At 42.8% G+C, this 19174-nt stretch overlaps 2 protein-coding genes across 3 annotated transcripts in view; one reads left to right on the forward strand and one right to left on the reverse strand.

The window, feature by feature from the left end:
• Window positions 1–5704, reverse strand: SPRYD4 (SPRY domain containing 4). 2 transcript variants are annotated; one of them, XM_053299492.1, is made up of 2 exons: window positions 5301–5704; window positions 1–2173 (listed from the first exon to the last, which is right to left on the reverse strand). In XM_053299492.1, the coding sequence occupies exons 1-2, from the start codon at window positions 5389–5391 to the stop codon at window positions 1626–1628; spliced, it is 639 nt and encodes a 212-aa protein (XP_053155467.1). In that variant the 5' UTR covers window positions 5392–5704; the 3' UTR covers window positions 1–1625. The 2 variants fall into 2 exon arrangements, with proteins under 2 accessions (XP_053155467.1, XP_053155468.1); XM_053299493.1 differs by lacking the exon at window positions 5301–5704 and adding an exon at window positions 2374–2413.
• Window positions 5568–19174, forward strand: part of LOC128344038 (aquaporin-4-like) — a 25432-nt gene continuing 11825 nt past the window's right edge. Inside the window, exons 1-2 of the mRNA XM_053293472.1 lie at window positions 5568–5591; window positions 6046–6147. Of these exons, the coding sequence (XP_053149447.1) occupies window positions 5568–5591; window positions 6046–6147 (126 nt within the window). The remainder of the gene's footprint in view (window positions 5592–6045; window positions 6148–19174) is intronic.

A 19174-nucleotide genomic window follows, 5' to 3' on the forward strand; every position in this document is an offset into this window, starting at 1 on the left:
CACCTTCCAACTCACCAAACTGCCTGGTGTTCGAACCTATTCAGAGGCCCGTAAAAGGGCCTCTGAACAGGTTTGTGCACATCCCTAATGTTTACTCAGACCGAGGGCCTGTGGGGTTCAATGGGATACTTCCTAGTAAGTGTGCCTAAAATTGCACCGACATAACTTGCTTCCAAGTGTTTCTCTTAAGTTCAGATGGGGGCGGGGCAGGGAGGAAGGAGAAATAATTGCCTCCAGTTCTAAAACGGAAGTGTCTCCCTCAATGAGCTTCTCTCCTTTCAGCAACTCTACTGCCTCTAAAGAAAACATCCAATGTCATAGTCAAGTGTCTCATCCTGAAGCAACATAGTGTTCTATTGCTGCTATGTAAACAAGGTGATATTGTTGCAGGTTTTATAGCCTAACTTTTGCACATACTGTTTAGATACCAAGTGTTATTTTTGGGTTGAGCCAAGGCTCCTCCCAGATCATGAAAGTTTTCAGCAAAAGCATGGTCAATCTAAGCAGCCTAGGTCAGTGTTACTAGAGAAGCTGTTTTTTGTTTTTGTTTTTTAATAAGAGTCACTTTTATTTATTGTGATATCTGCACAGCTGAATCTATAAACACATGCACACAGTTAACATGAAGTGGCACAAGGGCCACTACTTCCTGGTTTTGAAAACAGTTCCTTGTATATTCCATGGAATAAAACCACTCTCTAGATAATCTGTCAGTGGTCTGGATCTCATCGGATAATTGTCAATACCATACATACCCAGATTGGATTTGTGAAGCAGTTCCTTGATTTCCTTGACTTGATAATTAGTACCACATTTAGAAATAACAAATAATCTAAGTCTTAAAGGGCCAGCAGAGCTAAATTGGTTTGACACTTATTCCATTAGTAGTGTTGTACTAAATATAAACCATTTCTAGCTAAAGCAAGTGTGTGTGTGGGGTGTGTGTGTGTGTGCTGTGCACATGCTGTTGCAAAGGGTATGGTGGAGCAGAAAGGGATTCTTGGAATCTGTATTAATTCTTATGGAACTGATGAACAGCAGTGTTTCAGTGTAACATATGTTTGGCTGTCCTTCCATTGGCCCAGCAGGGAAAAACAGTGGCTATGCATTTCCTATAAAGTTCCTATGGCTATAGACATAGGAAAGGGTGGGCAGCTTGCCTGGCATATCAAGCTTAGGTAGTTGCTTAGGATGGGCAAGGAGACCCTCCTCATATTTAAAGGGCATGGGCTACAGGCACCAAAGGGTACAGCTCACTCACACACTATAGCTGTCTAGGAACAAGTTTGCTCTTTCAAGCAAAATAGCCCCAGTACACTTTCCCATCCAGAGCTAACCTAAGCCAAATGTGGCCTGATTGTATGGATAGAAAACCTCACTCACAGCAGAAGATAAGGGAGTAGAGATAGACAACCGGAATGTGGTTCTATAATTGACACATGAAATCTCATTCTGAGTGGGATAAGTTGCAACCTGAAATCAAAAAGTATGATTGCAGTGAAAATTTCTGGCTCTAAATATGGCTGGAGTACATAGAGAGAACCCCTTCTCTGTGCACCATCCTGAGGAGTAATCTCCCAGGCAGAGAATCCATCTGAACAAACAGCACTGGGCTTGAGAGGTTTTCAGTTCCTGTTGAGTTTCTCAGGTATATCAAGGCCCGAATGAGTTAGCAATTCACCATCCCAGAGGGCAAAGGCAGGCACCACTGGGCCCTGGAACTCAGCAGATATGCTGTGGATGAACTCATGTTTGCTTACATCTACCAAACTAAGCTTCTTGTTATCATAATCCAGTAGCAGACCCACTCTCTCTGGGTTGCCAATGTTGCTGATGGGAGTGGTCTCATTGGCAAACATGGCATTCCAGTGCCGGTGAGCATAGGTGAAGACCCAGGAGCGGTCATCCACTCCAATGCAGCCTTCTCGGGAGACGTCTACATCTGCCACTCCAATGCGGAACTGCTGTGATCGTTTGACTGTCACTTCCCAGTAATGCCGGCCACTAGACACAGAAGCATCACCCAGCACTACAGACCAGTCCCTGAAGCGTTCAGGGTTCTGGGGAACTTTGGTGGGGTCAATTCCCAGCATGCGGTAGATGACACCAGTGTCCTTTTTGAACAGATCCAAACTGCTGTGGGCTGTTCTCTCATCTAGTTTAAAACTGATCTCTGCAATAAGAAAAAAAAAGAGATGGGAATATGATATTTTGCAGCATCTCATATAAAAGGAATCCAGAAAGTTAACTGAACTGTTTTACACTGTGATCACCAAGGGATTGCCCCTACATTCCTTTTAACCCTTGGATATGGTACTAAACTGGTCACCCATCTAGGCAGATGCAATTACTAGAAAACAAACTAACACTTACCTTGCACATAGCAGGAAACTATGATTTGTATACTGCTGTAAATGCTGCAGAAAAATAAGGCATTCACTTTGAGAGGTAGCGTGGATGTCTGTCACACAATTACAGAAGTCATCTGCCTGGGATGCTGTCATCTAGCCCAAACAACACTGGGCTACATGGACCAATGGTCTGACTCAGTATAAAGCAGCTTCATGTGTTTGCATCTTGGTTGAACAATTAGAACATCAGTCTGCATGTGAATAAACCAGGCACACTGTAGTTTACAGTAATGCCTGCACAGCATGCATGTCACAGAATTATCATAACACAGGCTTATCCTCCTGTCTAAGAGGACCACCTCTTAAAATGGTGCCTGTCTCCCATGGTTTTTGTAAGATTTTGTCTTTAAAATTGCTTTCTAAAAAAATCTGCTGTTTAATTGGGGATATCTTTTTAGTTCTAATTGATCTAATTGGATCCAACACTGAAGGCCTAGTACAGAAGCGTTCTCAGTGATAATTAAGTAGATTTGTGGATACTGTGGTATATATCTACAAAAGTATCTTAAGCAAAACAGAGGAACTAGTAACAAGACTCTTTGAAATTGGCACTAAGATCTAATGGCATTGCCCTTAAGTTTGAGTGTCACACATAAGAATGTTTGGCAATGTTACAGGACTCTATTTTGGTACAGAAATTAGGATAAAATTGTTAAGAAGCAACACCTATCCAGCTACTGAAAATTCTGGCCATTACCTCCCTCGTGAAAATAAAGCAGGCACTAATAGGTAAATTGTATCCAATTCCCTCCTCCACATATATTGTCAAACATCCTGGATAAAATATGTCAGAAAGTACAGGGCTTAAGAATCTTTGAGAGGAAAATATGGGTTAGATGTTGACTTGAACACCTATATCCATTTTCATGAACCATTCTGAGTTCAGCTTCAAGAAGAAATTATTGAAGACATTGTAATAAACTGTAGCCCCCTCAAAAGGATTGCTATAGATTAGAATGTAACACATTTGGCCCAGCACTGGCTAAAGTATCCTTTAGAAAGCATTGGTGAAAGTATCCTTTAGAAAGCATTGGTGAAAGTAGCCTTTAGAAGAACATTCTATTATATTTATATAGCGAGCAAGTGAAAGAGAGAGAGGCTCTTTCTCTTTCAAGTCTATTCTACATTATTTGCATAGGAGAGGTGCTTCTCATTGTTGACAGGCACTCAAGTTGTGTCTCATTCTGGTTTGGTTTTGATGTGGAAACATGTTTTATCAGTACTTAAACCATAGCATTTTTAAAATGGAAAATGCAATGTCTGCAACGGCTAGAATTGCAAACATGATTATTTGGAGGGTAGCTTGTGGAATCCAACCGTCCCTACCTGCATCACATTACCACTTGTTAAAAAATTGCTGGATGGGTGCGTTCCCACTTTATAACCAAATGTGGAAGCTTTCCTTCATGTCTATATTCCAAGCCAAGCTGCAAGCATCCTTCCCCAACACCAATGAACTCCCTCTCTCCTGCACCCAAGTGCACAGCCCTACAGGGTTTATGGGGGGTGGGAAGAGATTAACTGCACCAGAGCTTTGCCTTCCTGGATAACATGTAGACTAGATATCATGCTACATGTAGTTTATGGAAATATAACAATATTGACAAAATATGGTGGGCATTCATTAACTGATCATCTAGACATACTGTTATCTGAAGGGGGGTGTCTCCATTTCTTACTGGATTTTCACCTATCTTTGATTGTAATCAGTAATTTCTCCCCAGGCCAGTGAACATCTCATCAAGTAGTTTCTCAACAGAGAGAGAGAGTTCTTTCTTGTATAACACTTGCACCAGGGACTGTAAATAGTAGTAGTACATATGCAATTCAATTTTAAATCAAGCTGAAAGAGTGGAGCTATGCTCAGTGCTGCTTTAAATGCAACAGCTGCATACAAACATAATCTTTCCAAACCTCCTGCAGGAAGGAAACTACTCAACAACTTCACAAGTGGCAAACAGGGCAATCTATAATCTCACAGGCTTCATTGTATAGGCAGAACAAAGAAGAAATATCAGAAGGCAAAAAATAGGAAGCTCTCTGAATAGGACTTTGCATTTGCACGTGCTGTTGCAAATGCCTCCAGGGCATTACCAACAAGGTGGAAGCTGAATACAAAGTCAATTTTGCACAAATCTGCTAGGTGAAAATGGTTCTAATTAGGTTGTGAGAATGTATCTCTCTTGGTATTAATACTCTGCTTCTATCAGGCCTGACAGATGGCACACCCCATTAAGAAAAGGTAAGTGTTAAGAAATGAGAAGAAAAGATCTATTCTGGGAAGAGCTCCACTTACTGAATTTCGACCCAACACACAGCTGTTAATATCACAAGAACAGTGCCAAAATCTTCCTCTCCACTACTAAAAGAAAAAAGCTGGTATTCACCAGACTGTGAGATCAGATACTTTACTCCGACGTGCACACCAGTAGGTACACAGCAGAAGCTGTAGAAGTGGTGAGGGGATTACTTTACTGGTGAAAATGGTAGCGAGGACAGCAATCTTCGGCGGTAGTTCAGTGTCATCAGGGCATTCTGCACCTTCTACTGATTGCATAGCGATGGAGCAAATCAGACACTTTGCTGAGCCTGCTCTTACATCTTTAATGGGAGAAGGAGGAAGGAGGAACAGAGTTTGAACGAACTCCTGCACCTTTAAGAGCTGCTTAACAGAGGCATCTTTTCCTGGCTTAAAGAGGGAAGGAAAACTTTGCATATTTAATTGCTATTAGCCTGGCCACGTAATTCTTAAAAGCATACAAACGTGGTCAGTAAAGGGAGGATACAGCCTTAGAGCGTGGACCAGACTCGCAGCCAGGAGTAGTCAAGAAGGAGGAGAGAAGCATACATGTGACAACACTATTGCAGTAGCTTTCCACAGCGCTCTACCTCTCCGGGGCGCTTCGCCCACGAAACGCGATCCCGCGCTGCTCAGGCTCCAACCTAGCTGTCTCACGCGTCTCAACATGGGCGCCGCCATCTTGGAACTTTAGGTTCATGTCACGTGCACTGTGCCGCCCGTAGATTCTAACCAAAAAAAGAGTTGCCGCCGCCGCCGCCATTTTGAAAAAGGGCTTGCCAGCCCCGAGCCACCAGTGGCGTCCACCATCTTGGAGCCAGGCGAGCTCTGTGCGTCTGTTCCTGGATGTAGCGGATATGGATGGACTCGCCATCTTATGCGTGCTGAGAGTCCCCCGCTCCCCGCGAAGCCATCTTGCAGCAAAGCGAAGCTTCTTGCACAGATAGGACGTCATTTGGTTCCCTTTAGGTAGAGAGTAGCTAGGTAGAGATCGCTGAAGGAGGTGGCTGGAATTCGGGACCAGAAGCTGATCAGAAAGGGAAGCCGAAACAAGCACCATCTTTTAAAAATGCCTTTAACGCAGCTGTGTGTCAGGCAGGCATTCGGCAGGTTGAGGTGCCCTCCTCAGTGCAGCTCCATGCGGACAAAAGCTTTGTGTGCTGGAGTTCCTGATGTCTTACAGCTCTTAAACTTTTTCATGGGTGCCTAGCCATTTCACAGGGTGCAACGTTACTCTTGTGTTGTCTGAGGAGGATTCATTCACGTGGCTGCTGCCTCACGTCAATGACAGCCATGAATTTTAGCCAGCTTTAAATTGTACTGCTGTGGGCTGAGTTGTCCAATGGGCCAGTCTATATATGCAGCAGAACTAAGTGGTCAGTAGGATGTTGCAAGCTATTGCATGTTCTGTGCCCTCCCTCAGTAAACACTCTGAAGGTAAGGTAAAGTGTACCGTCAAGTCGATTTCGATTCCTGGCGCCCACAGAGCCCTGTGGTTGTCTTTGGTAGAATACAGGAGGGGTTGACCATTGCCTCCTCCCACTTAGTATGAGAAGATGCCTTTCAGTGTCTTCCTATATCGCTGCTGGCCAATATAGGTGTTTCCCATAGTCTGGGAAACATACCAGCAGGGATTTGAACTGGCAACCTTCTGTTAGTTAAGCATTTTCCCTCTGCGCCACTTAACATCAATGTAAAAGTCCTTTGCTTAACCAGCTCCTGTGTTATACTGGCTGCTGGCATGATTGTGCCAGTATAGTGGAGACTACTACTGGAGACTACTACTACTACTATTTGAAAGGGTAAGCAGTGCATGAATGCATCCAGGGTAGAATATTTCTTCCACTGAGAACAGTTGTTTAGATAGTCAAGTTTATGAAGCCCAACATTTAATTTCCAAAACTTGAATGCCAGCTGCATCAAATGTTGATAATATCTATTTCATCAACTTCAGTTTGCCCTGACCATGTACATTCTGGATGCCCACTGGAAACCACTTTGGGCAAATGTTCATTACACAACCTAGTTTAACTTCACATCATTAATCACAACTTGAAAAATAATCAGGGCACAAACAAATCCAAATCAAGAATAAATTATTTCTATATCCTTTCCAATCTCCATTTACCCAGTCTGTTGTTTATTTCCAAAACAGGGGTGTCAAGAGTTTTTTGGGTTTAAGGTGCTGCCACTCTAACTTGGGTGAGGGCATCCCTATGTGAGCTTGTCCTAGAACTCCCTGTATAATTGCAGAGGATTATTGGGTGCACTGCAGCTTGCACCAGAAGTCAGCTATGCTGGAAGTCAGATGTGCTTACTGCTTCAGACATGTTGGGTACCCCTTGAGTTGTTCAGCTGTAGACAACGGAAGTATCTGCCTGTGTAGTAGATCTGGTCTTATCCCAAAGTTCAGTTTTGACCACCAACTCTCAGTCACTGAATTGTTGTCTTCTGCCTTACCATACACAGTTGAAGCCCTTTCTGATTTAACGTAAATTAATGGCATTCAGTATATGCCATGAGTATATTGAGATATGGATAGTGGAAGTACCGCTGTCCATAGGAGAGTTGAGCAGTGGTCTCTCTAATTCTTTTCATTTCTGTGTGAAATGAGTTTTGTTCTGGGCAGCAGTATCAAGGCAGTGTGTGTGCACCTGCATTCAGAGTGGGGCCTTCCTGATTCAAGCTGAGCGGGATCTAAAATGAACTGAGCAGGCCTCAGAAAATGTGTGAGCGTGTGCACATGTGCATGCCTTAGAGGAAACAGTGGAGCTGAGGCCTAACATGAATCTAGCATAGTTCTTATGATCTCAGATGTGATGTTCAGCAAACCCAGTGGAATTACAACCACACTTTGGGGAAACCCTATGCTATGAATGTTTATAGGCCTATTACTAGAAATAATGGGTGTCCCTTTTGCTAGTATCATCTGCCCCAGTTTGAAAAGACCATTCTACAGATTTCAAGTTGAAGTGTTACTGAGAACTCCCTCAACATTTTGGCAATGAACTGTCAGAGTTCTTGCTTCCTCTTTAATTAATTAATTACATTTCTGTACCGCCCAAAACTTGAGTCTCTCAATTAAAATCAATCACAATTAAAATATTTTCTGTTGCCAGCTTCAAAATGGCTGCTATGATGTTACTTTTCCAACCTTCAGACCTGAAAGATTCCACTGTGACTTGACACTAATTAAATGTGACAGGGACATATGACTGCTGCAGGGTGTGGGGAGGTGGCCTTTGTTACCACCTTTTCATTGACAGGATTGTTCTGGCTCTTTGCAGCAAGTCAGCAAGTGCTGGGCAAAGAAAGGAGAGATGAATAGAGAGGGAGGGAGCATATGCCAGCGAGAGGTCAAAATAAGGCCTTACTTTTGCTGAGCCAAGCGCTGACTTGACAGAAACCCGGAGAGGGGCTCTACTGAACTGTCAACACATGGCATGTAGTGGATGGAACCACTAAAGTTCCTATACCTTTTGAGGTAAGTGCGCAGATCTAAGCCTGAATCGTGGCCTGGTCTTCCTTCAGGGCTATAGCACATTTTTGGTGCTAGGAACAGAGAACATAACTCAATCATTCACAGACTTCTCATTGGTGGGGCACACTTTGTTCTGAATTAAAATTGAAATCACACTTCATTCTTGTGCTTGAAAAAGGCTTGCATTTTCGAATGTAGTAGATTAAGAATTACTCATTTTAGAGAAGCTTGTGTTTCTGTATGAATCTCTGATCTGGTAGACATGCCTTTTTTGGAAGGGGTATGCAGATCCCAAGCAATGACCCCTGCTGAGACTCAGTAAGTAGCCTCTACTGAGGAAAGCTTTTTCTCCTACATCTCTGCAGCGATTAATAATAATGATAATATAAAAGGAGAAATTAGTATTAGTATTTGTATCACACTTTCGAGTGTTCAAAACACTTGACATATATTATTTTGTCATAATCCTTGCTATAGACCTGTACAGTGAATATTATTTACCCCGTATTGCAGATGGGGAGCTGATGCTGAGAAGAACTGAATTCCCAACATTCTTATATCTGTCTAATGTCAGATAAATTAAAACCAGAGATCACAATGGCATAAATGCTGCATGGAGTATGTTGTGTGAACTAAAGATTTTTTGTAGATCTCAGGATGGTGCCACCAAAAAATTACATTTAAGCTGAGATAATTAATTATAGGGCTGGTGCTCACAATCATTCTGAGGCCCAGTAAATGAAAACTTGAGATCCCAATGGTGTATACACTCTTGGAGAGCATGTAGTGTGAACTCGGGATTTTTTCACTGATCTCAGATCTGCACCACAACTGACCAACATTTAACTGAGACTCACAAGCTGACTTCAGATCTAAGATTACCACGAGCCCTTCCTCACGAGCAGTGAGAAAGGGCCACAGGGTTTGTGGGTAGGAAGCCCTAAAGAGCTTACCTCCCTGCAGACGATTATTCTGCCTTCCCTGGGTGGATGGATTGCCTGCCAGATGAGCACCGGTTGCAGCTCCAAGGGGCGGGGTGCCAGGACGCGTTGCCCCACACCGCCACCCCCCCCCGCAGCTCACATAATGCACCTAGGGGTCCTCTCTCCCCTCCATGGGTCTGCTAGCCACAGATGCTTGCAGCCGCGACTGACAGACAATCTTAAAAACAAGGTTAAGGGAGCGCTCACTCCCGTAACCTTGTTTTAAAGGGAGGCTTCATCGGTGGGTTTGCCACCGTGGTGCTGCCAGGATCAGGCCCTATCCCAGCAGTACACATGCACGTGCAAAACCTTAGCCCGGTTTTGCATGTGCTTGTGAATAGCCTCCATATCTCAGTTGGTCACAGTGCAAATCTGGGATCAGCAAAAATAGCCTGAGTTTACACAATATGCTCCACAGGAGCACACACACCACCAGGATCTTGGACTTTCATTTACTGGACATCAAAATGATAATAACTGAAAATTGATATATAAATATTCATCGTACTGGTATTCATAATGATAACTGGCCCTTAGATTTGAACTTGGCTTAAGGTTGGCTTAATGAAGGTTTTTTGCAGTCCCTATCTGAGATTGACCAAAAATCCTGAGTTCACACGACACACTCTGCAGGAGCATGCACGCTGCCAGGATCTCCAGTTTTCATATACCTGACATCAGTCTAATTTAGACTGATCATGAAAACCAGCCCTAAGGGTGTGTGTGTATGTGAACGTAGCTGGATGTATACATTCAAGCTCCATCCAGCATTCTAAGGTGCAAAATGTCTATTGGGTTTTGGAGTTCTTGAAAGCAAAAATACTTAGGGCTTGTTAAGAACATAAGAACAGCCCTGCGGGATCAGGCCCAAGGAGGCCCATCTAGTCCAGCATCCTGTTTCTCACAGTGGCCCACCAGATGCTGCTGGAAGCCACAGGCAGGAGCTGAGGGCATGCCCACTCTCCTGCTGTTACTCCCCTGCAACTGGTACTCAGAGGCATCCTGCCTTTGAGGCTCATGAAAATTGTTCTCATGATCACAGCAATCTCTGCTAAACATTAAATCCCAGATCACCAAGCTGCATGCACGCCTTCAGAATGTTTTGTGTGGGAAGCAAAAAGCCACCTGATCTTAAGAGTGTGCACGGTTTGGTCCGGGCACAATAGAAAAGACTGCTGGACCGGTCCGGATGGGCGGGGGACTGTTACTTTAAGCGGGGTGGTGGTAGTACTTACACCCCCCCCGCCGCTCTTCCCCCTCCGGCACTGGTCTTTTGAAAAATCTTCATGGGGCGGCAGAGTTCCTCCCTGCCGCCCCTGCCCCCGTCGTTGTTTGTAAAGGCTTAAAAGAGACGAGCGCTAGCGCTACCTGCGAGGGAGCGCTAGTACTACCACCTCCCCGCTTAAAGTAACAGTCCCCCTGGTGCCAGACCATGCACACCCCTACTTGATCTCTGATTGGTGCCATGCCAACCCAGCATTTAACTGGGATTGTGAATCTGATATTTGAAATCCTTTGCTTCGATTGATCCTGGTTAAATGTAAATCAGTGTGGCACCACCTAGGGATTGGGAGGTTTTTTGTTTTGTTTTTTTCATTTTCACCACCTAAAGGCTCAGCGGGGAAGTAACTTGCTTAGCGAGCCGGTTCGAATCTCTGCTGGTATGTTTCTCAGACTATGGGAAACACCTATATTGGGTAGCAGCGATATAGGAAGATGCTGAAAGGCATCATCTCATACTGCGCGAGAGATGGCAATGGTCAACCCCTCCTGTATTCTACCAAAGTCAACCATGGGGCTCTGTGGGTGCCAGGAGTCGACACCGACTAGATGGCACAACTTTACTGTACTCCTTGAGAGTATGTGCAGCTCAACAATCTGGGAGTTAACACTTACCAGGGATTACCGTGATCATGAGAACAAGTCCTTAAAGTGCTTTATGATGGAGTGGCAAAAACTTCTACAGCAGTCATTGATATCCCACTGAGCATGCCCATCCCTGTTTTATCTGGCTCTCAGGCATCCTAGGATAACTAGTTTTCAGAAACGGTCCATTTAAAGCACCTTAAGCATACATGGTGATTCTCTTTATTTAGCAGGGGGAGAGTAACTGGCCCTATCCACCCCCAGCACAGTACCCCTCCAGTGACTGTTGCTGGTGTCTATCATGCTTCTTTTGAGATTGTGAGCCCTTTGGGGATAGGGATCCATCTTATTTATTTATTATCTCTCTGTGTAAACTGCCCTGAGTCATTTTTTGGAATGGTGGTATAGAAATCAAATTATTATTATTTCTTGTTTACACAGTCAGACAGGTGTTATTGATTGGTTTGTTTTATCCAGACATCGAGTCCTTCCCAAGGACCTGGGATGGCTGAATTTTATCATCAATATGGTTGGTTATGATAGATATCGTCGCAAAATATAGGCTGTTCCCAGTAAAGTTGCTTTTTGTAATTGGCTGATGGTGATTTCTGTGGCCCCTATGGTATTGAGGTGTTCTTCAAGTTGTTTTGGAATTGCACCTAGGGTGCCAATTACCACTGGGATTATTTTGGTCTTTTTCTGCCACAGCCTTTCAATTTCAATTTGTAGATCTTTGTATTTTGTGATTTTTTTTCTATTCTTTTTCTTCTGTTCTGCTATCCCCTGGTATTGCTATGTCAATTATTTTCACTTGTTTTTCTTTCTTCTCAACTACAGTTCTATCTGGTGTATTGTGTGGCAGATGAGCTGATTAGGTGGTCCACTGTTTCATCTGCTTCTTTACAAAGGCGGCACTTGCTGTTTGTTGTTGACTTTTCTATTTTTGCTCTCATTGCATTTGTTCTTAGTGCCTGTTCTTGTGCAGCCAGTATTAAACCCTCTGTTTCTTTCTTCAAGTTGCCATTCTTAAGCCATTGCCAGGTCTTGGTGATGTCTGATTTTCCACTTATATTGTGCAAATATTGACCATGCAGTGGCTTATTTTTCCATTTTTCTGCTCTGTTCTTGACTTGTTCTTTCTTGGAGGCCTGCTTTGTTTCATTGGTGTTGAATAGTTTCTCGTTCTTGACCATTTGAAGTGCATCTTCTTCACTGTCCTTGATATATTCTTCAAGGCCTCTTTTCTCCTCCTCTACTGTTTGATGGACTTGCAGCATTCCTCTTCCACCTGAGCTGCGAGGGAGGTATAGCCTATCGACATCACTGCGGGTGTGCAGAGCATGATTGATGGTCATTATTTTCCTGGTCTTACGATCTAGAGCAGGGATTCTCAAACTTGGGTCCTCAGGTGTTATTGGACTTCAACTCCCATAATCCCCAGCCTCAGTGGCCTTTGGTTGGGGATTATGGGAGTTGAAGTCCAATAACACCTGAGGACCCAACTTTGAGAATCACTGATCTAGAGTCTCTAGCTCTGCCTGGGTCCAGTCTATTATTCTTGCAGTGTATCTGATAACAGGTATAGCCCAGGTGTTTATGGCATGTATGGTGTTCCTGCCATTGAGTTTGGATTTGAGGATTTTTCTAACTCTCCTGATGTATTCACTTCCAAATTTTCTTTTAATTTCAGTGTGTGCAATGTTATCAGCCTGGAGAATTCCCAAGTATTTGTATTGTTCTTTCTCTTCCAGGTTCTTGATGTTGCTTCCATTGGGCAGTTCTATTCCTTCTGTTTTTCTTATTTTTCCTCTGTTCATTATTTATGCAGCACACTTGTCTAGTCCAAACTCCATTGCTGTATCGCTACTGAATATATGGACAGTGTTTAGCAGTGATTCGATTTCTGACTGGGACCTTCCATACAGCTTCAGATCGTCCATGTACAGCAGATGGTTTTTTTTACTTGATGTTTTAGGTGTTTGGTATCCGAGGCCTGTTTTGTTTAGTATTTGTGAAAGTGGGGTCATGGCGATTACAAACAACAAAGGGGATAGTGAGTCCCCTTGGAAAATGCCTCTTCTAATGCTAACCTGTCCAAGTGTCTCACCATTGATTGTTAACTGTGTACTCCACATGCTCATTGCTTTTTTAAAAATAAATATCTGAATGTTTTTGCTGACACCAGTTGTTTCTAAACATTTTAGTATCCATGTGTGAGGCAATGAGTCAAAAGCTTTCTTGTAGTCAATCCAAGCAACACTTAGATTGTTTTTTCTTCTCTTGCAATTTTCTAAAATCATTTTGTCAATCAGCAGCTGGTCTTTTGTGCCTCTGGTGTTCGGGCAATTTCCTTTCTGTTCAACTGGAAGCTGTTTGTTAGTTAATAAGTGTTGCATCACTTCATCTGCTATGATTCCAGTTAATAATTTGAACATGGTTGGCAGGCAGGTGATCGGTCTATAATTACTTGGAACTGCACCTTTTGTTGGGCCATCATCATCATCATCATCATCATCATCATCATCATTTCAATAATATTTTTTAAACTGACTTTTTACCTTCACATTAAAGCATAGGGCTGGTTCATACAGTTAGAGCAATGTCCAGTAAATGTTGAATGCAAGATTCGTGTGGCACCTGCGCTCCTGCGAAGCGTGTCATGAGAACCCAGAGGTTTCTGCCAATCTCCAGTTGGCACCATACCAACCCAACATTTAGCCAGGACCTTTAATCTTAGAACTGACAGCAGCTTGTTGATTCTGGTTTAATGTTGATTTGCTGCCGTGCAGATCTGAGATCGGCAAAATCTTTCACATTCTCACTTTGCCCTTCGTGGGAGTGCAAGTGCTAGATGTAATGGGATTATTACCAGACATTGTTGTGATCGTGTGAACCAGTCCATAAACGCTAGACCACTTTAGTCTGCCATCTGCTACTAATGCTTGAATTAACAACAAACTGAGAAGGTGTTTGCTAATTAGTAGTGGGTCTACATAAAGAAGCAAGTATATGTCACAATCCATACAATACAGTAGGATAGGGAAATGCAGAGATGTGTGATAGAAATGTTTCTGGAAAATTTTCTTATACTTTATTTTTCTGTGGACGGTTTTCCATTTCTACTTGACTACTTGAAACACATTTGTTACAGTGAGGGGGAATTACTATGGTAGAGGGTTTTTTGTTTTAATGTATAAATTGGTCAAATAACATGCCAAATCAGATCACAAACTATTTAGGACATCAGAAAAATTTCTATAGAATTTTTTTGAGAAACAGATAATGCAGATATTATGCAAATTAGGGGGAATTTGCATGGGTTTCCCTCCAGGGAAAAAAAAATCTAATTCAAATTTTTTTTAAACACCCACATCTCTTGGGAAATGCAAATGAGTTGTTGTTGTTTTTTTGACAGAGCTGGGAAAATAATACGAGAACGTCAACTTCTGCCCTCTCCTCTAGGCCCCCTACTCTTATCTATATAACTTGCCAGACCATACACTTCTGAGAGCTGGGAGCTGAATGCAGAAGTCCAGTGACTCCCAAAGTGTGTACTGGGGCCTGCTAAAGTACCATGAGAGAACTACTAGTGTACTATGAGAAAGAAATTAAATAATTAAGAGCTCCTGTGAACTTGAAGTACCCAACCAACAAACATTATTCACTGTGACCCTGCATGATTCATTGTTCTTTCCAAATCAGCCTCGCTAGGGGCAGGTAATTGTACGTGCGAGCTCCCTCCTCGCCGACCTTTATTGTTCCCGCGGAATCATGGGAGCGTCATTTCCACAAACTCTACAGTCAAACTGATCCTACAGAAGCTAAGCTAGAATTAAATACCTCTGACCTTTCCTATTGGAACCCAGTTACATGCTCAGAAATTGAGGCCCTTGTCAAACAAACTAAACCTGATAAAGCTCCCGGGATCGACCGCATCATTATTGAGATTATATGCACTAACTTAGAATGGTGGGCCCCTGTTCTTGCGTCATTATTCTCATTTATCGATAACACTGCGAAAATTCCTCAGGATTGGGGGGTTGCTTTAATTATCCCTATTTATAAAAAAGGAAGCAGACAAGATCCCACAAATTACCGCCCAATTAGCCTCTTGAGCATTATCTCTAAATTATATGCGAAACATCTCCTGATAAAACTGGCTGACTGGATTGATGCCTATAACATCCTGGCTCCTGAACAAGCCGGATTTCGTGAAGGCCGATCGACCATTGAGCAGGCCTTTATACTCCAACATCTGGCTGAGAAATATACTTGTAAACCTGGCTCTGCCCTCTATGTGGCATTTATTGACTTAAAATCTGCTTTTGATTCCATCTCTAGGGGCTGCCTTTGGGCTAAGTTGAGGGATTTATCCATAGATAAGCGTCTCCTATTACTAATTTATAAGCTACATGAAAATACTTCCTTAAGAGTTCGTTGTAGTGCACGGGGTCACTTATCTGCTGAAATCCCCACACATAGAGGAGTCAGACAAGGGTGTATTTTAGCCCCTTTTTTGTTTAAAATCTATATTAACTCCATAGTAACTCATATGAATGCTCCTTCTATTCATCTGCCCAAACTGGCTCATAAACATATATCAATTCTGCTGTATGCCGATGACATGGTTCTCCTGTCACTGACTCCAGTCGGCCTAAGGCGTGCACTTGCATCACTTAGCTCTTTTTGTGCAGAGGAGGCCATTGAGGTAAACTACCAGAAAACTAAAGTACTGGTATTTGCCAAATGCCCCAAGCCCCATGTATGGAAAATAAATGGCCAATTAATTGAACAAGTTAAAATATTTAAATACCTTGGCATAGTCTTCCATGCTTTGGGAAGCCATCAGACCCACCTGAACTATACCATACAGAAAGCCCAGCATTCGGCCAACTCAATTAGACCTTTTCATTTTACAAAGGACGCTGCATATATACCTGCTGCTATTAAACTCTTTGCAGCTAAAGTACACCTACAGCTTACATATGGTGCACAATTGGGCCCTTTCTGCAATTTTTCACCTCTGGAGGCCATACAGACAAAATTTCTTAGATCCATCTTCCAGGTCCCAAATAGTGTCTCAAATGCCGCTATTAGACGGGAGGCAGGCCTCTATACCTTGGAATCGGTTTATTGGAAATGTATTTTCCTATTCTGGTTAAAATTGAAGTTCTCACAAGTGGGATTAGTCCCTCTTACTATGACCGACTCCTTTGATTCGAGATGGAAACAGTCGCTTAAAATAAAATCTCAACTTTATGGGATCCCACTTGAAGAACTTGTTAGGATGGGCTCTACTACAGCTATGAAGGTTATTAAACAGCGAATAATTGATACTGACCTACAGGTTGAAGCCTCCAAAATATCTAGAGGTTTGTATATAGGTAACCAGCTCTACAATCTTAAGCCTGCTGATTACCTAAGTAACATAATTTTTGCTAAATTTAGGCGTGCCTTGACCTTGCATGTCTTAATGTTCTTCCAACATCTGTGCTTAAGGGAAGGTTCAAGGGGATTCCTTATGTTTTGCGCCTCTGCCCTTGTGGCTCAGGTGCTATTGAGTCGACTGCACATTTTATTCTTTACTGTGACCTCTACAGGGATGCCCGTTTAGATTTTATCTCACCCTTGTTGAAGCCTTTTCATGGCCGCTCAGATGACTTTTATCTTGATTTATTACTGTCTAAATTTGATAGTATGAGTACTAACTCTGTGGCCAAGTTTTGTTACATTGCATGTAAGTTGCGTATTACTATTTTATGATGTCTTATTCTCTTTTTCCTTTTTGCTTGCGTTTTGTTCTGGTCATTGATCAAAATAAAAGCTGATTCTGATTCTGTAAACTTTCTAAAACATTTGGGCACCTATAACCTATATAACTTCTGGTTATATGCAGATAGACTTAAATACACTTTTTAAAGAAACTACAATGTACAAGACAAACAAAGGGTTTCTGTGAGATTCTGCAGAGTCTTTCTGGAGCATTGGGTCTTGGGCAACAAGGGGGAATTGTGTGAGGCTCCTGTCACACCCTGAAGTCCCTTGAAGTGTGCATATTTTGTTAGGATGTCAGCCAGGGAGGTAGTATTTTTTGGTGTGTGTGTGTTTTTTTTACAATGGGGTATGCTCCAAAATACTATCTCCCACCTGCAATCTGAAGTGATGCTACTGCCTCAGAACTCTGCTGCATGTGTCGATCAGGCCTTAAATTTGAACCAGGTACAAGAAGATGGAACAGTCCCAGGTTAGATAGGAGTGTCATTGTGTGGAAGAGCACTACACTGACTGAGTTTGCTGCCTTGGCCCCACAATCCTGTTTCTCTCTCCGACTCCATTGCAAAAGAGCTGAGGAACGAGGCAAGCTGAGCACAGGCACAGTGTGGATACACAACAAACATGTGCACACATACATGCTCACCCATATAGATATAAGGGGACAGGTTCATGTTTGGATTGGTAATTGGTTGAAAGACAGAGAGCAGAGGGTAGGACTAAATGGACAGTTTTCATAATGGAGGGAAGTGGGGTCCCTCAGGGATCAGTACTTGGACCAGAGCTCTTTAACTTGTTTATAAATTATCTAGAAGTCAGGGTAAGCAGCACAGTGGCCCAATCTGCAGATGACACTAAACTATTTAGGTTAGTGAAATCCAAAACAGATTGTGAGGAGCTCCAAAAGTATCTCTCCAAACTGGGTGACTGGGCAACAAAATGGCAAATGTGATTCAGTGCAAGCAAGTGTAAAGTGATGCCTATTGGGGCAACCCCACCCCCAAACTTCACACATATGCTGATGGGGTCTGAGCTGTTGGTGACAGACCAGGAGAGAGATCTTGGGGTTGTGGTGGACAGCTCATTGAAAGTGTCGACTTAGTGTGCAGCAGCTGTGAAAAAGGCAAATTAAATACTGGGATCATAAAGGGATTGAAAATAAAAATGCTAATATTATAATGCCCTTATATAAATCTATGGTGCAGCCACATTTGGAGTACTGAGTACAGTTCTGGTCACTGTGTCTTAAGAAGGATATTGTAGAGCTGGAAAAGGTGCAGAAGAGGGCAACCAAGATGATCAGGGGCCTAGAGCACCTTCCTTATGAGGCAAGGCTACAGCATCTGGGACTTTTTAGTTTGGAAAAGAGGTGACTATGGGGAGACATGATAGAGGTATATAAAATTATGCATGGAGTAGAGAGAATGGACAGAAAGAACACTAGAACCGGGGGACATCCCCTGGTCATCAACGCTAGAACTGGAGGGTCATCCCATGAAACAGAAGGCCAGGAAATTTAGGCCTGACAAAAGGAAATACTTTTTCACATAGCACATAATTAATCTGTGGAGTTCTCTGCCACAGGATGTGGTGATGGCCACTAGCTTGGATGGCTTTAAAAGGGGCTTAGACAAATTCATGGAGGACAGGTCTATCAATGGCTACTAGTCTGATGGCTATAGGCCACTTCCAGCCGCAGAAGCGAGATACCTCTAAATACCAGTTGCAGGGGAGCAACAGCAAGAGAGAGGGCATGCCTCACCTCTTGCCTGTGGGATTCTCAGAGGCATCTGATGGGCCACTGTGTGAAACAGATGGGCCTTGGGCCTAATCCAGCAGGGCTATTCTTATATTCTTATTCACATGTGCACTTGACTTCTTCCAGTGCCTGTCAGTAAATACTTTGCAACATTGTCTGGAGATGTACACATCAGGTGGTATAAAAATATGATAGATAGATAGATAAAATATGTCCCCCACCCTCTTGTGTTCACTGGAAACTTGGCAGCATGTTTAATGCATAATCTACAATTTTTACCTCTTTGAGGGAGAAAGAAAACAAGGTTACTCATTGCATATGTAAATTGATTTAAATATGTGCAGTTGCCTAGCCACAGAAGATGAGTAAAAAAAAAATCACAGCAAAAAACCCCAACACAATAGCAATCCTAAGGCCATCCATCCAAGGCTTCTTTGATAATGCAGAAATAAATTCCAGCCTATCGCAATGGTAACCGTGACAACCACCTTCAGATGAGGTCCTGAGTTAGGTTCAAAGAAACCTGTTACTTTGATGTCCGTGTTGCCAAAGACTACCCCCCCCTCCACACCCTGACACACATAATTGTTTGTAAACGTTTTT

Source organism: Hemicordylus capensis, chromosome 2 (assembly GCF_027244095.1).
Source record: "Hemicordylus capensis ecotype Gifberg chromosome 2, rHemCap1.1.pri, whole genome shotgun sequence".
NCBI classification, from domain to species: Eukaryota; Metazoa; Chordata; class Lepidosauria; order Squamata; family Cordylidae; genus Hemicordylus; species Hemicordylus capensis.

Coding starts and splice junctions, on each gene's coding strand:
- SPRYD4 (XM_053299492.1), bottom strand. CDS start 5,391: ATGGCGGCGCCCATGTTGAGACGCGTGAGACAGCTAGGTTGGAGCCTG. Junction 2,174..5,300: donor GGGCGAAGCGCCCCGGAGAG/GTAGAGCGCTGT, acceptor TTCTTATTGCAG/AGATCAGTTTTAAACTAGAT.